Source organism: Pseudoliparis swirei, chromosome 24 (assembly GCF_029220125.1).
Source record: "Pseudoliparis swirei isolate HS2019 ecotype Mariana Trench chromosome 24, NWPU_hadal_v1, whole genome shotgun sequence".
Lineage (NCBI taxonomy): Eukaryota > Metazoa > Chordata > Actinopteri > Perciformes > Liparidae > Pseudoliparis > Pseudoliparis swirei.
This window is the reverse complement of record NC_079411.1, coordinates 18,150,628-18,168,350: the sequence shown is the minus strand read 5'-3', so window position 1 is coordinate 18,168,350 and position 17,723 is coordinate 18,150,628. Positions and strand designations below refer to the sequence as shown.

The 17,723-nt window shown below is 44.1% G+C and overlaps 1 protein-coding gene and 1 long non-coding RNA gene across 7 annotated transcripts in view; one reads left to right on the top strand and one right to left on the bottom strand.

The window, feature by feature from the left end:
* Positions 1 to 6,843: 6,843 nt before the first annotated feature.
* LOC130190563 (uncharacterized) lies at positions 6,844 to 14,282 on the bottom strand. The gene is made up of 2 exons (XR_008830993.1): positions 14,193 to 14,282; positions 6,844 to 11,363 (listed from the first exon to the last, which is right to left on the bottom strand). It is a non-coding gene; the product is annotated as an uncharacterized LOC130190563 (long non-coding RNA).
* Positions 14,077 to 17,723, top strand: part of LOC130190558 (nuclear factor 1 X-type-like) — a 110,238-nt gene continuing 106,591 nt past the window's right edge. For 5 of the 6 annotated variants that reach the window (XM_056410025.1, XM_056410026.1, XM_056410020.1 and 2 more), the window contains exon 1: positions 14,078 to 14,669. In XM_056410025.1, coding sequence (XP_056266000.1) covers positions 14,667 to 14,669 — 3 coding nt within the window. In that variant the 5' untranslated portion in view covers positions 14,078 to 14,666. Of the gene's footprint in view, positions 14,670 to 17,723 lie in introns of all 6 variants that reach the window. The other variant, XM_056410023.1, reaches the window with a different exon arrangement.

Sequence of the window (17,723 nt, the reverse complement as noted above, 5' to 3'; positions counted from 1 at the left end):
AAAAGTTTCATGAAGAAATCTATTAGTTACATTTTCATCTGTAGTGTATCCCCTTATTGAAACAAAGAATCCACCAATGCAGTATTTTGGCCCCTTTTATGACCGGGGGGAGGGTTGAGTGAAATATTTGGGGTAGCTGTTCTATGTTATGCCGTTAAAGAATCTTTAATCAGCTGTGTATTAAATCCAAACTCTCTTTAATGTGTGGAAAGATTTACATTCGAGACCCACTGCAGTCACTGAAGGCTCCCATTCATGTCACATTGGCAGAGGCTCGATTGCACTGACCGCAAAGTGTCGTCTCACTCTGGGTAAATACACCTTTTGAGGCCAAGCAACCATTTCATGGAGAGAACACGATTATTAGTTGTCATAAATGACCCTTTAAACAAAATGCACACTCGTATTATTATTATCAGCGAGAGCGCTGCGGCCCGGACCTTTTACGCCCTTCACCATCAGTCGTGTGTACCACTGATTGGGAGATTCAGGTTACTCTCGCACTGCTCAACTTGGATGGGGGGCACACAATAAATGCACAGACACACAGTCACACACACAAACATTAGCAGGGACAAGGAGAGTTGCCAGCATGAAAACATTAACCATCAGTGGGAAACCGGAGCCAATTTTAAAGTTAGCACTTGGATTTTGAGACTCTCTTGGGTAAGTTTAACCAAAACAAACACAGAATGTACCGTGCAGAAAATGCATGTGTGTTGTTTGCTCCCAGTTCTTTTGTTGTTGAGTTTATTAATCAATAATGTGCCGCGTCCAGAAACACGCCATACTCTGACTTTATTAAATGTTGCACACTTATACAGTTAGAAAAGAGACGAGATGCAGAGAACAGAATAGAGCGGGACAAGAGGGTGCTTTGTGGTCGCGTCTGTGTGTCACTGGATATACGTACTGGTCCGTGAGCGGGAGTTGGCGCGCAAAGTTCAACTCTGCCGCTGTCCTGGGTTTCCTACCAGCGTCTAAGCATTTAGCCGAGGTTGGCACAAGATGTCCATTGCACGCACACACACACACACAGACACACACACACACACACACACTTACTTATACAATCGTATGCTTTATAAGGTGCCCACCGATGTCATGGCAACCCTATATCCTCAGCAAGAGAGAAGATGCCCTGTGCCAAAAAAATGCCATGGTAACTTTTTTTTTTTTTTTTTGGAGAAAGCCACGTTGCCCAGAAACCTTTGAAGCTTATTAAGTGAAACCATAGGGAGACAAATGGACAGGGAGAGAGAGAGTGATGGGAGTGCGTCCTGTTCCAGGGCCAAAGTGGCTCTTTGTTTTCGGGAAGGGAACATTGTGAACCTGCAGTGAGGCTCCGCAGCTAGCTTGCTCATGGTGCCTTCAGTGGATTAAAAAAGTTATTTCTGCTATGATTGCAGCTGCAAATATTAATCAAATTAATCAACTGCTATTTTAATTCACCAACCATTTAGTTTTCTCAGAATAAGAAAAAAGGTCAAATTCTCTGATTCAGCTTCTTAAATGTGAATATTTGTTTTGTCCCTGTACTCTTATTTGACGCTATTCAGTCATCTTGGGCCCCGGGATCCATCTTCTGACATGTTCTCAACCAAACAACTTTTAAATTGATGGAATGAATGATTGGCAATGCTTGGTTGCAGCCTTAGCTGATAAGTTGTGTTTATCAGCAACGGTTATCATCCACGTTGAGCTCACACATTCTTAAAAGATTGGACCAAGACAACTAGCTTTAATGCTAGCCTTCTGGTTTGGTAACATGTGGCTAATGAGCATTATTTGACCGTTTTGTTAGCCGTGCACGTGTGTGTGTGCGTGTGTGCGTGTGTGTGTGTGTGTGTGTGTGTCTGTTATCCAACGTTTTCCTTTTGAATTCATGTATTTTTGTTTGCAATTGCATTTTTACTCATGATTGATAACCTGCATGCAAAGTGTGTTAGTGTCTCTGTATCTCTGTGCACGGATGTTTATGTGTCTATCAGTGTGTGTGTGTGTGAGAGTGTGTGTGTATGTGTGTGCCCTCGCTGTGTAATTAAATCAGTCCATTTCTCCTTGAGTTAGCGAGCGGCGCCAGTGGTGCTGCCCAGTGAGACGGTGTCGGGGTCTGCCAGTTTCATTAGTCCTGATGGATGACCTCATGACAAGCATTACACTCACCTACACTTCGAAAAGAGCACACGCCGACTTTGGACGAGTGGAAAAGCGAATGTGTGCGCTTGTGTACGCATGCCAGCAGGGACAACAGCAGGAGTATTTCATTTCATGCCCTTGTGCCCTGAAACTACGACATGTGTGTGTGTGTGTGTGTGTGTGTGTGTCTATTTCTGTGTAACTATGCACACATGTGAACAGGCAAAAATGACTGCTTCATGTTTTTAATCATATGTGTGAGCGTGTGTGTGAGTACAGTGTGAAAGTAAAGCACCATTGTGAGCTGGGTGTTGTCCCTTTTTCGTCATGTGTGTGTGTGTGTGTGTGTGTGTGTGTGTGTGTGTGATAGCACCGCTTTGCGCATGTCCGCATGCACTGTGTCCACTGTGCACCGGGGGCTCGGCGCTTAGTTAGAATTTTTTGGTGGCGATTTCCATATTGCCTGGGGTCATGTGGGCACGGTGCCCACTCCTGGTGCGGTGGGTGCCCGCTGAGGCGTGGGGAGATTAAAGCGGGCGCACGGTGCCACAAAGGGGCCTGTCTAGTGCTTTTTAATTCCCCTAAATTAGGGCACGGTGCCAAGGCAGCTCTGCTACGGCAAACACTCCATAACTGGCACCATAACTACTGCTCAGCAAGACACACACAGAGAGAGAGACGCTGAACACTGGGAGAAAACATTCCCTCACTCTCTCTTTTTCACACACTTGCTTGCATACTTGTAATTAGCGAGCCTTTGCTCGTTTGTGGGGGACTGTCTTGGTAATTCGCTGTCATTCACATCCCTCTGGTCCTTTTCAGGGAGTTCAGCTGCAGTGATGTCAGAAGCACGAGTGGAATGTGCATGCTGCTGTGTGTTTGTCTGCATGTCTTCTTCTTCTTCTTCTTCTTCTTCTTCTTCTTCTTCTTCGTGTGTGTGTGTAAATCTGCACGCCCTGAGGGCAGTGGCACGCCACGAAAGAAACAGTATAGGTGGACGCTTGGTCGGTATTCGTGTGTGTGTGTGTGTGTGTTCATGCCCTCAGGGTAGTGGCGTGCTGCTAAAGGGCTCCTGCGCGGACACTGGGGTGTGTGTGTATGTCGGGTCTCTGCGGTCCTGTTTCTCTGTCTGCCTCATCCAAGTGCACTTTCTGAGGTGCGGCGCTGGCAGCAGGACTTCATCTCAGAGCTTTGCCAGGGCCTGTCGGTTCGTCATCGGATCTCTGATACCTTTGTATCCCGTATACGTTCCTGTGTTTGATCTTTCACGAATGCCATAAAGGTTCAGAGGGACGCTGGAAGCGCTGACATTTAATTTTACTCAAATTGAGCACCTTTGTCTTGTTCATGTTTTCTCCTCCTGTGTGACGTTCAGTCCCACGCAAGCATGTGAAGGTATGACGCAACGCACGGGCCCAGAGAATATCTCGTGTATGCGCGTCTGTTTGCGCGAGTGTGTCTGAATACAAACGCTCGCATTAATCCCAGTCTCTCCCAGCATCTGGAGCCTTGACACAGTTTAAAGGGCTGGCTGTGTCCGCACAGGGACGGGCCAGTGCTCTCACACACACACACACACACACCCACTCATAAACACACACACACACAGCTATCTAGGGCACCAGAAGGCCCAGGCAACGCCAAGGCAGAGGCTGCCCACTTTGGCACCGCGAGGTGGGGCTGCGCTGGCGCTTCGGGGGAGCGAGAGAAATGGCATGGGTGTGTGTCGTAGGTGCTGGGAGAGATGAGGGGAGAGGACTGGGTGGGGGTGAGGTGTGTGTCTGTGTGTGTGTGTGTGTGTGTGTGTGTGTGTGTGTGTGTGTGTGTGTGTATGACAGGAGGGGGGCACCTGGCATGTGATAATAACCCTGGGAAAACGCCCATTGCATCTGAAGAGGAAGGTGCAGAGAGAAGGGGGGGGGTAGTCTGTAGTGTGTGTCTCTGTGTGTGTGTGTGTGTGTGTGTGTGTGCGTGTGTGTGTGTTTGTGTGTGTTTGGGTGTTGAAGGCACCAACCAGTCTTGGAGCGACCAATCCTAGTGTTCTTATGCTAATGTTGTCTCTGCCGTAGCTTGGAGGACAGGTGCTACTTTTCATCCACAGCTTGGCACCACCAAAGAAGAAGAAGAAGAAGAAGAACAGGAAGAGATGCTATCTTGTTCCTCCCTTTCACTCTTTTTCTCTCTTTCTTGTCTCTCCCTAATACCTGCCCACAAAGATCCATTCATAATCCTCGAAACTTTAGGACACACACAAACACATATGCACACAGGGCAGTGAGACGGGGTACGATCTCCCCCTCTTGATACCGTCTGCGCCCCCTGCAAACAACCCCCCCCCCCACCCCACCACCACACACACACACACACACACAACCCCCGTACTATCCCCTCTCCATGTAGCACCACAGATGCCCATGTTGCCCTGCAACAGCTGTCTCACCATGTGCCCTACCAAGTGTTGCCACCCAATGGAGGGGAGAGGAAGTGAGGAGGGAGGGAGGGTGCTGGATTTGGATGGGAGGGACAGGGTCATGAATATTAATATTTCTTTTTTTCATAAAAAAAAAAGGAGCTGTTCTCGTGGACACGGTCGTCGTGTTTCTTGCTTTGTCTTGACTATCACTGTTTATGCACATTTGGTTTTATTTATTTTATTCATTTATTATTATTTCTGTTTCCTCTTCCCCTCAGTCTCGCCGAGTCTGTCCCTCTCATTTGGTTCTGGATTCGGTTGAGGCAATGGCCAGCGCCCATGTCCCCTCCCCGAGACCCCCCCCCCCCCCCCGTTCACAGGAAGCCCCTGGAAGCAGAGCGCAGAAGGAGGGGACGTCAGAGCAAGGGCGCCCTCCCATTGGTGCGGCAGGTTAGCGACACTCCCGTTGACCAATAACCAGAAGATGGACGCATAGTAACAGCGGGGCATGGAGAGGGTATTTTCAAACGCAAACACTGGTCCAACAAGTCAGGTGCTGGATCCAGACTGGATTCAGTGACAGAACAAAATGGAGGGCCGGGGCATGGTGCACCGCCATTTTGGGTATGCGTGCCATAAGCAGAAATCCGCCATTCAGACTGCAGGGCCGAGCCGTGGCACGAATAATGACCTCGGAGCATCAGTGTTTGTTTGCAACAAAAAATATTCAGACAAAATTCATAACAGCGTACAATTAATGAATAATATATATATATATATAGATATATATTTATGAATATATATATTGTCTTGCCCTTTCAGAGCACAATGTGATTTTTAAAGCTGCCACAGTCACTACTAAGCCTCTCTAAGCACTCTGCTAATTACAGAAAACTCTGTCGCAGACTGACATCTGTGCTCACAGAGAACGCCATACCTGTGATTATTCATTTTTATTGGGAAATTGGAAAAGTAAAGCAAATGAGGCTCAAGCGACGCCAGGACAGATGGATCCGAGAGTGGAGTACCATCCGAGAAACTGATGCCACATACACATCTTTCCCCATGTGGTCCCTTTCTTTGTGTAAAATAAATGCAGCCGAGCAGTGGAGACGCCCAATAAAGCAAAACTAATATGAAAAATTAAAAAAAAGTAGAGGGAAAAAGTTGTGTGCGAGTGTGGCACAGCACCCTGCTTGTGTGTTTGTTCGTTTAATTTTGAAGGGATGAAAGCAGACAGGCATAAAGAGGGGCAGACGTAGAGAGATCACCGCGTCGTGTACCGTATTGGCGGGTAGCGTGCCACACAGTCTGCCTCCTAAAGCAATAAATCTGAAACAGCATAATAGATAAACGCAACTCAGTACACAAAATACCCTGCGAGGGAAAACTAATAAAAAACGGAGTGATTAAGTGGAATCAGAGCTCTTAGGCAGTATCTGGAGATGGAGGCTGTCGCTATACAAAGACCAGAGCGGGCCAACACAACAGATGAGAGAGCATAGGGACGGGGGGCCGAGAAAACGAGGGCTAAAAGCAGAGGGAGCGAGAGGCAGATGATGGAGGCGAGGAAAGGAGGGATGGAGAAGAGAGAGAGAGAGAAAGTGAGGGATGGATGGGGCAGCAGATCAGAGGGAGCCTCGAGTGTGTCTTGCTCTACCTTTAAAGAAGAGCCAGGAAAACAGATTAGGAGTCCTCTTTTCTCCTGGGGGAGCACACGCACACACACACACACACACACACACACACAGTACATGCACACACACACACTACACGCACACAACCTCCATTCAACCGCCTTCCTCCTCCTCTCCACGAAAACATGGAACAAACTAACTTTTACACGGCGCCTGCCGCTGACCTGCCCGGCCCAGAACAAATCCACCCGGTGCTGGAGTCACAAAGTGGGCGGAGACACAGGGGACACAATGACTATGTGTTTGTTTGTGTGTGTGTGTGTGTGTGTGTTTGTGTGCAGGGTGCAGTTTAGGGTGACCTCACATCAGGTCACGTTTGCTAACTGTTCATAACACAAAGAGGAGTGATGTCAGGGAGTGTCGCACAAATACAGGCCGCAGTGTGTCAGTGTGTCCTTGAGAGCAGGTTAAGTGTTTAATATGTTCTTCATATTTAAACGGTATTTAATAATAATAATGATACGATGATAATTATTCGTATTATCAGAATAGGGTTGCATTTACAATTAATGCTGACCATTAATTTCTTGAGGTTTATCCATTATTTGTTCAGTTTATGAAATGTACAAAAGAAAGAGCCCGTCTCAACTTCACCAGGATCCAAACAAATCTTTTTTATTTTGTTTTACTAACAATACAAAACCAAAATATATTCAGTTTACTTTGTGAGAAAGAAAAATAAATCTGCAAATCGTCATATTGGAGAAGCTGAAACCAGCAAATGTTTCTGCATCTGTGTTTGAGCAAATAGGTGAATCAAGTGGTAATTGTTTTATATGAAAATACAAAACAATTAAAAAATATGTCTGTTTGAGTCTTAATCTATCGATGATGATTGAGATGTGTGGCAGTATTACAAACTGGGTGTCTGGGGCGAGATGGCTGGGGGAAAAACTGTTTCGCAGTTTTTCTCCATTGTATAAACAAATGAATGCACAGAATTCTAAAAAGTAGCAATTTTTTTGAAAAATCAAACAGGACTGAAATACCTTTTAATATCAAAACATCACATTTTCATATTTAATCATAATAACAATCACGACAGACTGTTTGTCTTCCACTTTTTCTTGCAGATTCATAAGTGAGCTTGTGCTTTAACAATTCAAGCGTGTATGTGTGTGTGTGTGTGTGCGTGCGTGCATGTGTGTGAGTGTGCCTTATGTCAGCCATTGATAAACCACCGCTCCATCTCAGCCACAAAGACACCAACACGACTCTCGCCTCAGAAGAATTCCTGGAAAAGTGAGGTCTGTTTTCAGAAAGACAAACGTCTCTCTGTGACGGCTCAAAGCAGCACTCTAACACTAGAGTAACAATTCTCCTATACACTGAAGTATTATCAGCTAAATGTACTTTAACAAAGTATACAGATCATTGTGTGCTACACTATATAAAGATTATTTGGATTAATATTACTGATGCAAAGATATAAGAAGCATTTTCATATTGCAGACGGTTGAGGTTTATAAACTGCCGGGCAGTTAAATCTGTAACAATTCATTATATTTAAATGAGAGCCTAAAGCTGCTGATAATGGAGCAGAAGAGGCGAAAGATTATTTTAGCGGAACTTCAAAGTATAGTAAAAATTAAAAAATACTCAAGTAAAATTAACACGCGAGGGATGTGCATAAATCAATCGTTTATTATTGCTGCTGCTCAACTCGGCCAACATTTAAAAGAGTAATTGTCAGTCCTTCTCAAAGCGCTTGAGATCATTTATGACCCCCACACATTTACTTTTTGACTATTTAATTCTTTGAGTTCATAAGTGCACTTTTTATGACAAATGGAAGGAAATCTGGTTTTATGCCAGATGCTTAACGGTAAGAGGGACTGTATCTGTATCGCACGTAATATTTTATCTTTTTAGATGGGTTCGACCTCGAGTGGATGAACTCTTGTACAGTTAAAAGTAAATTAAATGTATACATATCTTTAAGAAAAAGTTATCAAGGTATTTTGATAAAACCAGAGTTCCTCTTAATTTAATTTCCTTCCACTAAACAGGTTTGATTAGAAAAGGAGTAAATTACCCTTTATTTATTTCTGATTTTTTAAAAGTCTCATACATCATTTCTTTGAAGAAATAAAAGAACACAACAGAAAAGAACACCTCTCTCTTTTCTGTTTAGAATTCAGCATCAGGCACTTTGGATAATTTCCTCGGCTTTTTATCCCGTCTCATAAAGTGACCGGCCAGAGACTCTCATGAGAAAACTCCATATCTTTAGGTTACAAAGTCTCCATGGCTGTGCAGTGGGAATGTGCTCGGCTGGCAGCCGCGCTGTGAACATACTCCACCCTCCATCCCATTCTGCTGTGCCAGGGCCGGGCATTCCTCGCCCCTCAGTGGCCGGTTTGTACCCACTCGTTTTCTCTTTCTTTCTGTCGCACACACACACACACACACTTTTTTTTCTCCCTGTCCCTATACACGGCTACTTCAGACCAACCATTTCCTTCCTTCCCTACTCGCCACATACATTTCTTGATTCCCTCTTTGCGACCGTCCCATCCTTCACTCTTCCATCCTTCTCTTTATTGTAATGAGTTGTGTGTTTCCCCCCTCCAGCTCCCTCTCTCTCCTCAGCTGCTCTCTCATTTGGGGTTTATTTGCATGGATGCAGACGGTGTGAGCAGGGCCAGCAGAGCCCTCCTGTGTCCATCCCGGCCCCGGCTGAGATTTGTAATGCCAGACAACACTCGGCAATGTCGGGATAACAAACCTCAGCCGGCGCGGACAAAAAGAGCCTTGTTTTTATCCTTTCCTTTACTTCCCGCCGCTTATTGCTCCTCTCGCTTTGGAGACGCATTATTTTTTCTGGAGGAATGAATTTGTAGAGGGGGGCGGGGGTGGGGTAGCTCCACCGAATTTGTCCCACGTCCTGCTGGTGCAGTATATTTATTATATTTAGTTCAGTGCAGCAGAGGGCAGTGAGAGTGGTGCTTCAGGACTGAGGCCTTTTCTTTTTATTTGTACTGTGTGTTGCACTTTGTATCTTTGTCGTGCTCCTTTGTGTGCGGCTGGCTCCGCCATGAGTCGAACATTTAGGTCTCTAACAGTCAAGCAGCTACATCGGCCTTTTCTAGACTTCTCACATAGTTCTTGGTGGGATCTTGTTCGGGTTCTTAGTTGTTTCACCTCGAGGAGAAAACTTGGAGATCAAATGATTTGCATTTTGTAAACGGCACAATGAAGTTTTCTGCAGAGCTCTTTTCTTTCTGCTTTAAAGTTTAGTGAATGCCGTTCCGTTTGTTATTTTGACCTCGCTTCTACTGCTCTGCTTTTTTGTCGCCATCATCACTTGTCATGATATATTATTTCACAGATCAGAGTATTGACATTTTGGTTTGGGGCCCCAAGAAAGGAGCATTTAACGTCCACGCTGCGCCACCATAGCAGACGAGTGCGTGCATCATAATAAATTGCTCCACGTCCGTACTCTGCTGCATTATACACTTCAGTCTGCAATAACGTATTTGATGAAATGTTAACCTGTTGATTAAAGTTCCTTCGCCCCTCTACTTGCTTCCAGGTCTGTCTTAGTTCAGGATATTTATCTCCGGATCTCTGATCCTTTTCAACATGTCAGTCGTGGTTTGCAGTGATGTTCCAGCCCAGGAGTTAAAACGTGTCATTTGGGGCAGGGGGAGTCATTCTGCGGTTTACAGACAAGCATTTAGGACTTTAGAGAAAGTCTGAACTTTGCCTGCCTGATGCCACAGCATGTTGCCCACATCATGCTGGCTCTCAGACCAGTGTGGTATCATAATGGCTGGTTTAGATTCACCGCTCAGGGCTTTCATTAAACCAAAGATCAGCCTTAATTGACGCTTGTATAGGTCGACTACATGATCTGGTGTAGGTGCACGGCAACTAATTTCCTCCAGTTTGTTTTTGTAACCTTTTTTTAAAAAATTTTTAGGTCTTTATGTTTCTTTCAAGAAACTTTTAAAAGGAACACAACTTTTGTTCCGGTGACTCCTTTTTTAATGTTGTTTTGATAATATAAATCATGGGTTTATGCCAAAAAACTGAGTTATTTTATTATTGTTTAACCCCACTGTCTCAACGATCTGAATGGTTATGGTTCAGATGTCATAAACAAAAATGGTTTGAGGTTTGTGGGAGGATCAAGTTAGATTTTAGACCAGCTGTCCACATTTTTCGTAACATTATTTTCAGAAAACAAACAAACATGGAAATGAATTGAAACAAGGTCAACTTCTAGCATATGGAGAATCAGGACAAGGGAGTATGAATTATTATTTAAGTGCATTAATAGACAGTATAGGTTTCCTCTATAGCATTAATGATTCAGTGTGCAGATTTTTTTTTAATGAGCATATTTCCAAATATTTAGTCTATTGTTGTAATTAAACAAGTTGTACAACGTCATCCATATTTTAATAATTATTAGGTCTGCCCATATTTTATTGAATAATACATAGTCAGTGATCATCCTCGTGTAGTTCAGGTGTTATTCTGTCTTCATTAGAAGTCCTATTCTTCGAATCTTCTCATAATAATAAACATAATGAGATGATGTGATATACATTTTTTTAATTTTTATAAATTACTGCACAATATGTTTGTTTTTTGTGCATTGTTGCCACAAAAATGTTTTGCAGCTAAACGCACATATTTCTCTTATATTCCGGCAATTTTTCGATTTTTAAATTAATGATGTCCGCGTGCCATTTCTTAAAATTGACTTTTCTTGGAAAAGCCTCGCCCTGCACATGAGATCATGGCCACGTTAAATCACCGTGATGCTGACAATCACACACCCGGGCAACTATGATAAACTATTTAGTCTTTTGTTCGTTCTAAACACCTTTTGCTCGATTTGATTTCGTCTTTTCGTTTCGCCACCTGAATCTCGTTGGAGATTCTGTCCAGCCTTCAGCGACTTCCGGTGCTTGGCGGCTCGTGCCGAGCACACAGTGCGGTCCGACTGTGCAAACTGTTATTTTAAAATTAATTAAGGGTTTAAAAAAAAGTCGTGTTGTGGGATTATTTGGGGTTTAGAGGGACATGTTGGTATTTCTCCAATCAACTGGTCATTCTCCAAACAGGCCGTCGGGCACGTGCGAGCCTCCCAGCAGCATCTGCAAGAAGACACCAGAATTAATATTCAAACGCAAAAGAATCCACGTTAGAAGGTCATTGTATAAACTGATCATACAAACGGTTGAGGCTGATGTCAGTAAATCATCAGAATGATTAAGAAAGTGGGATGTATTACATCTCTATTATTATTATTATAATTATTGTTATAATTATTGTGATTATCATTATTAGGATTATTTTTACTCAGACTACCCCCCGAGTTGTTGATGATTATGTTTTTATTTTTTGAGTGAAAGTATACTGATAATTATTTCCATGCATCATTTCGTTATTCGTCTCTTTTTTTTTTTTACCGCCTAACTTGCCAACACTTTTAACTTGTCGCTATAGCAACTGCGTCCCAACTAGAGTACATATTTAAAATAATATCAGAAGTTTGAAATTAGTCTTTAAAGAAAAAAAATTACACATGATTTTTACCATCATAAAAAAAGACAGATTTGTTTTAGCCCATGAACGTTTACATTAGATTTTAAGAAAAATAGTGCAGCAGCCCATTTTATTTTGAAAATAATATCAAAATGTAAAACAAAATAGCTCAAGATTACACTTCATTTTTGGGCAGAAATGACCTTTAACTCAATGTTAATGGGCAGGTTAAAGTCCTTAGTTGTACAGTTAGGCTACATTGCATTATTGTTATATGTGTTGTAATTAGCTTTTGATTATAGGTTTCTATTTTAAACATTACAACTTTTAAACCAACACACACTCTGCATCCGGGCCTCCGTTACCTCAACATTTTTTTTAAAGAGTGGTGGGTCATCCCCATGTCGTGATCCAAATTAGTCAAACAAAAACGTAAAGCACAAATTCAATGACAGATGAATAATTTATGTGGCCAAATATGTGAGGAGGTCAACATTTAATTATTGATAAACCGTCATGTTGGAGGAATGTCATTAGAAGTCTGATTTGTTTTGTTGTTGTTATTTTAAAAGGAGACGGATAACGACACGTGCACAACTGAAAATAATGACATTTCCACGCAGACACACAGCAGGCCCGATGCTGAGAGAACAACTATCAATATTACTAGTCACCTGTTGGAACATAAATATTTATTGTATTGTTTCACACTTAACCAAGTGTTTATATTTGTTTTTGCAAAGCCTGCTTTTTGAATTATGAAGAAAAAAGAAAAAGTAGGATGTATACGGTGCAGTGCAAATAACTGCTTGCGGGGATTCAACCTCTTTTGAAAACACACACACACACACACACATTTATTTAAGATATTTGGTTTGGGGAATTTACTTTTATGCAGTCATTATTTTTTAGTTTAAAACAATTTTTTTATTTTATTTGTGTCATATCCTTTTTTGCACGATGATGCCCTTCACTGGTCCTGCAGGCCAAATGCATTCACATTAAAAGTCACTTTCATGTGACCCCCCCCCCCCCCTCCATACACACACACACACACACACACACGCACGCGCACACACACACACACACACACACGCACGTACGCACACACATGACCAGAGAGCATGCCCTCGTGTCTTTCTGTTGCGCCTGGCTGCTGCTGCTCCTGACCTCCACAACTAACCGCACTTTTTCATCAGAAACAGCCCGTTTCGCGCTAAGCAGCTCCCCAAAGTCAGATCTGCGGCGGCGGCTTCCAACATGTCTGCACTCTGTATAATGTCTCAATCACATTAAATCCTGCGGCTTCATTGCGTCACTCTGTGGGGAGACACAGCGACAATATACATCTGTGTGCGTGAGGTGTTTTATAAAAGTTGCCTAAACGCCATATAAGTGTCGTTAGATAGGCTGCATTTAATATACTTATAATGCCCAAGTGGGTTTCAAGAAAAGGTTTTCAAAATTATATATATATATTTTTTAGTTCATTAGACTTTCCTTAGATGAACTCTTCGAATCCAGTGAACCCTTTTTATTTCTCCCCTCGCTGGATCTTGACTCCAGTTTGAGACATTAACCAAATTATACGGACATCAAGCTGCGGGAAGTCGCTCGGGTCGTGCCCACGGTGCCACTCCAGAAACCCCCGGAGCAGCGCAGGGCAGTGGGTCGGAGCCGGTGCAGCCCGATATAATCCCCGCGGTCCGTGATTCCGCCTCTCGGTCCTCTAATGCTCCGAAAGCCCCAGCTGCTCCCTGGCCGCTCCGCTCACGCCGCGACAGACTGCACACCGCTCGCGTTATTAATAATTCACTCTAATAACTCAGCAGTTCGACGCTGCCGGCTGAAGCACCGGGACCGTAAACAACTGCCCTAATTCCCGGTCTTTAATTCCTCTCTGTGCGTGTGTGTAAACAGCACGCACGCTGCTATATAGGTGAGCTATTTAGTGGCTTGAAACAAAGTAGTATTGTTGCTTGTCAGTGGGAGGGAAGTGGGAGCTCTCTGGTGCAGTCGCCGCCGCACATGTGTAGCGCACGGAGAGCTTCCATTTTACGCGCCGCCGAGGCACCGCGAGCCCCGGCGCAACGTGTCGCTGTGCAGGCATTCACGCTATCCGCGCGGCTGCAGCGATCTGAGGGAGCGAAAACACGCAAGCTGCTCTTTCATCTCGTCAGCTTTGAGGAGGAGGAGGAGGAGGAGGAGGAGGCGGCGAGGGAGCAGGGGTGCCCCCCCCCCCAGTGTGTGTGTAGCTCATCGCGCGCGTGTGTGAGTGGAGAGAGAGGGAGAGAGAGAGAGAGAGAGATACGAGGGTAAAACAGATCGGACGCGCGGCGCGGGAGACAGCCGCTTTTGGACACGTTTTGGAGACAGAAGCTGCCCGACTGCACACGGGGGAAAAACTAAACACAACAACAACAGAAAGCGCAACTTACTTTGCGTCGCCTCGCCCTTCTATTCGTGTTGTCACCGCACCGTTCATATTGTTTCGGGGAGAGCTTTTTATTTATTTTTTTGTATTCAGCGGACGAAGTTTGGCGGCTGAAGGACGCACCTCGGGACTCTGACGTAGACGTCTCCCTGACTTCTGGCTGCTGGACATGGGTCGCATCTGAGGGCCAAGCTGCGGTAGACGGACGGCCGGCTCGGAGCTGCTGTCCCCTTGTCCTCCTGTCTCTTGCAGAGTGGACCCGCTTTTGAGAGAGGGTGTTTTTTCTCCCCTCTATCTGGGCCTACGGCCGACTTGTTTAAAGGTCCTTTTTTCCCCTTTTTTTCTGCTTCCGGCAACAGCGAAGAGACCAAGTATTCCTCCCTCAGCCCGCGCTCGCGCTCTCACTCCTTTTTTTGGAAGCTGAATTCTTAAAGGAAAATGGGGCATTGAGCGGGTTGGCAGATCTCCCCACGCTATAATGGTACGTGCTGTGTAACTCAATAGTTCCCCTCTGTTGCTCTATAGGGTGAAGTCTATAGGACCGAACATCGCCCGTGTTGAATACCCGCAGCTCCTTTAAGGCTTTTTGTTTTTACATTTCTTTGTGGAGTGTCAGCACTTTAGAGTGAGATCTGGCTGCGGAGTACGAAGCCACGGATGACGATACAACGCACCTGCGCGCGCGTTGTGTGTGTATGATAGAGAGAGATACGATGTGTGTGTTATGTGTAGAATCAATTTTGACAATTCAGAACTCACAACCATATTTTTTAACCCAGAAAATGGAACATGTCGAATCACACAACGACGTATCTGAATGCAGCTCGATGTTTTTTTTACACTCACATATTTTTTTGTGAACGTAACTTTTCTTGCTCTCCCTTATAACAATAATTTCCTGAAACTAGCTCCAACGACACAGTAACGTTGTCATAATTTGCCCCGAAAGTCTGAGATCATACCCCCCCCCCCCACCCACCCCAATTCAAACGGATCCCGCCTCCCCGCTGGTGGCTGAACGCCGGCTGAAATGTTTGCAGAGGCGTGTGCGTGTCCCAGTAAATACAGTTTGACAAAGTGGAGGCTGATCTTTCATGCGCCGCTCAGATCAAACAGAATAAAACACACACGCGACCGCAGACTGCAAAGATCTGAAAGCCCAGTGTTGGATATTCATTAATATTATTGTTATTATGACGGTATTCTGAAAAGCTCCTCTCCACCTCGCACCCGGGCAGTGTCTTTCTCTGTCTGAGGCGGCTGCTCCTTTTTTAGTCTTTTCTATTCTTCTTCTTTTTATCAATGGGCACTTCATTTGCGTAGTTGATGACACTTTAAAGCGAATACAAGGGGTGAGGTGACACAGAGCGTCTTTGTGCCCCCCAGAACAAGTGAGAAGTGAATAAGAGCTTTTAATGTTGAGCAAAAAATCTAAAGAAAGAATCTTTTCTGATGATGAAGATGTATATCATTTTTAAAACCCTGAAGCATTCGGAGAGATACATATTATATTTTACCATCTGCTCAAAAACAGTTTTTATTGCAGTTTTTGTTCTTTTTTATCAACATTTAGATTCCTTGACTTTTCTTAGTCTTTGACATGTTGCCGTGCAAAGCTTTTTGGAATTATAATGACCTCAAATAAAAAATTACAATGGCCTTAAGATGGTGACCTACTTATCAACTGATCATAAACTACAGCTGGCAGGTTTGATTTCTTTGAGGCATTTTGAAGAAAGAGCTGCTCTGAGGCAATGATGGGACGTTTTTGAAGAAATACAGAAATACAACACATTTGGGAACAATACAGAAAAAAATTTGTTAGAAATTATTTGAATTGTTTATAATTTGTTATTATTATTCCAATACCGTGGCTCTTCAGACACTTTGAGGTCAGCCCTATACGTACTGTAATAGTTGATAAACTGAAACACTATTTAGATGTGTTTTTTTTAAATGGCAAAGTCTCACCAATTAGGACAAGAACAATTATACATTTTAAATGTACAATATATTGACGATTTTAATGTTATTGCAACGATTAAAACCATATATAGTTTTATTTGCTCGGGGGTGTTTTTAAAATTTGTCATGAAAACCTGATGAGTTTCGCCTCATCAAACAACTTTACAGGAGCAACTTGATTCCGTCCCCCAGATGAATGACGCACTGCATTTTTTTAAATATTAAAAATGTTTGGTTGCGAGAATATTAACTTTATCACAGGGTTACCTGCAAATTCAATATTGTTTTCTAGTGATACCACACCCGTTGTGATGCATCCACAACAATACAAACGGGGTTAAAAATGTCACCTTTCAGGCCACATGTGACTCGTGGTCACCAATCACCCTCAGGTCTTTCCGAAGGTGCGCAGAACATCACACGACCGCTCATAAATGGCAGCGATATCATAATGCTCGCTTTGTTTTGATTGCAGGCCTGTAATTTCACAGTTGGTTGCATTGTGGTTGCTGCAGAGAAAACCTGCCAACCGCTGAACCTGTCTGTCAAATCAAAGCCAAGACTCCTATTGGTACGAAGCTGCGAGGTGGGCGGCGACCGTGTCGTGTTATTAAATACTTTTTAGAGTATCATTTCAGTTGCAAGTGGGTGAATTATTTGAAAGGAGCTCAACACGTTGGCCTATTGAGTCATACGGAGAATGTGTGTGTGTGTGCTTTGTAATGTAACTCGATGCTTCCTGGTTTTTGTGGTAAACTGTGCCGTATTAGAACCATAACCACAAGAAAACCTCCCCAAGGATCAGTCCTTGTGTGACACAAAGGGCCGATTGTACCGGCCCAAACCTCATTGTTAAAGGCACATAGCGAGAGCGGCGAGGCCCTAACCCGGTGCGGTTCGCCCGTAAAATAAAAATGAAAAAAGAAGAAGCATGAGTTAGGATCCATGTAGTGAAATGGTTCGGCCGTGGCCTTGGGTTACCTACAGGTAACGGAGGTGGCGAGCAGTGTGGGAAGTTCAGCGTTCCAGTCGGCGTGGTGTGCCTCTAAAGGCCAGCCTGTCGAGCAGGATCAGCGGTTCGACAGGAGAGGTGCCTGCCCCAGAGCCAATCTCGGGGTGTGTCGCAATGTGTGTTCAGACTTGTTTCGCCGTAACCGTTTTGATGTGTGTAATTTATTCTTTTAATACATGGAATCAGGACAGCTATTGTTTCGGCTGACATAGTTTCTATCTATTACTCAGGCTTCATACATTGTTAACCCCGCTCGGCTGGTTTTAATAAGCACCTTTTCAGAAGCACCTTGCACACCTGCACATAAAGCTGCAACTTCCGGCCTTCCCGAATGTTTGGTTGCCTCTTGAGGTAATCCCATACTCCTGCAGTCAGACCTCCTGAGCAGAAACCGTCATGCCTTCAGAGTCGCTTTGTGTTCTATTGGGTAAAACACAACTGCACAATTAAGCCCAATGCAATCTTCAGCAGTGTATTTTGGCGTGAGTGAAATAATTAGCCCCACTCTGCTCACCCACCCACCCACCAGCCATCCTTCTTCTTCTTCTTCTTCTTCTT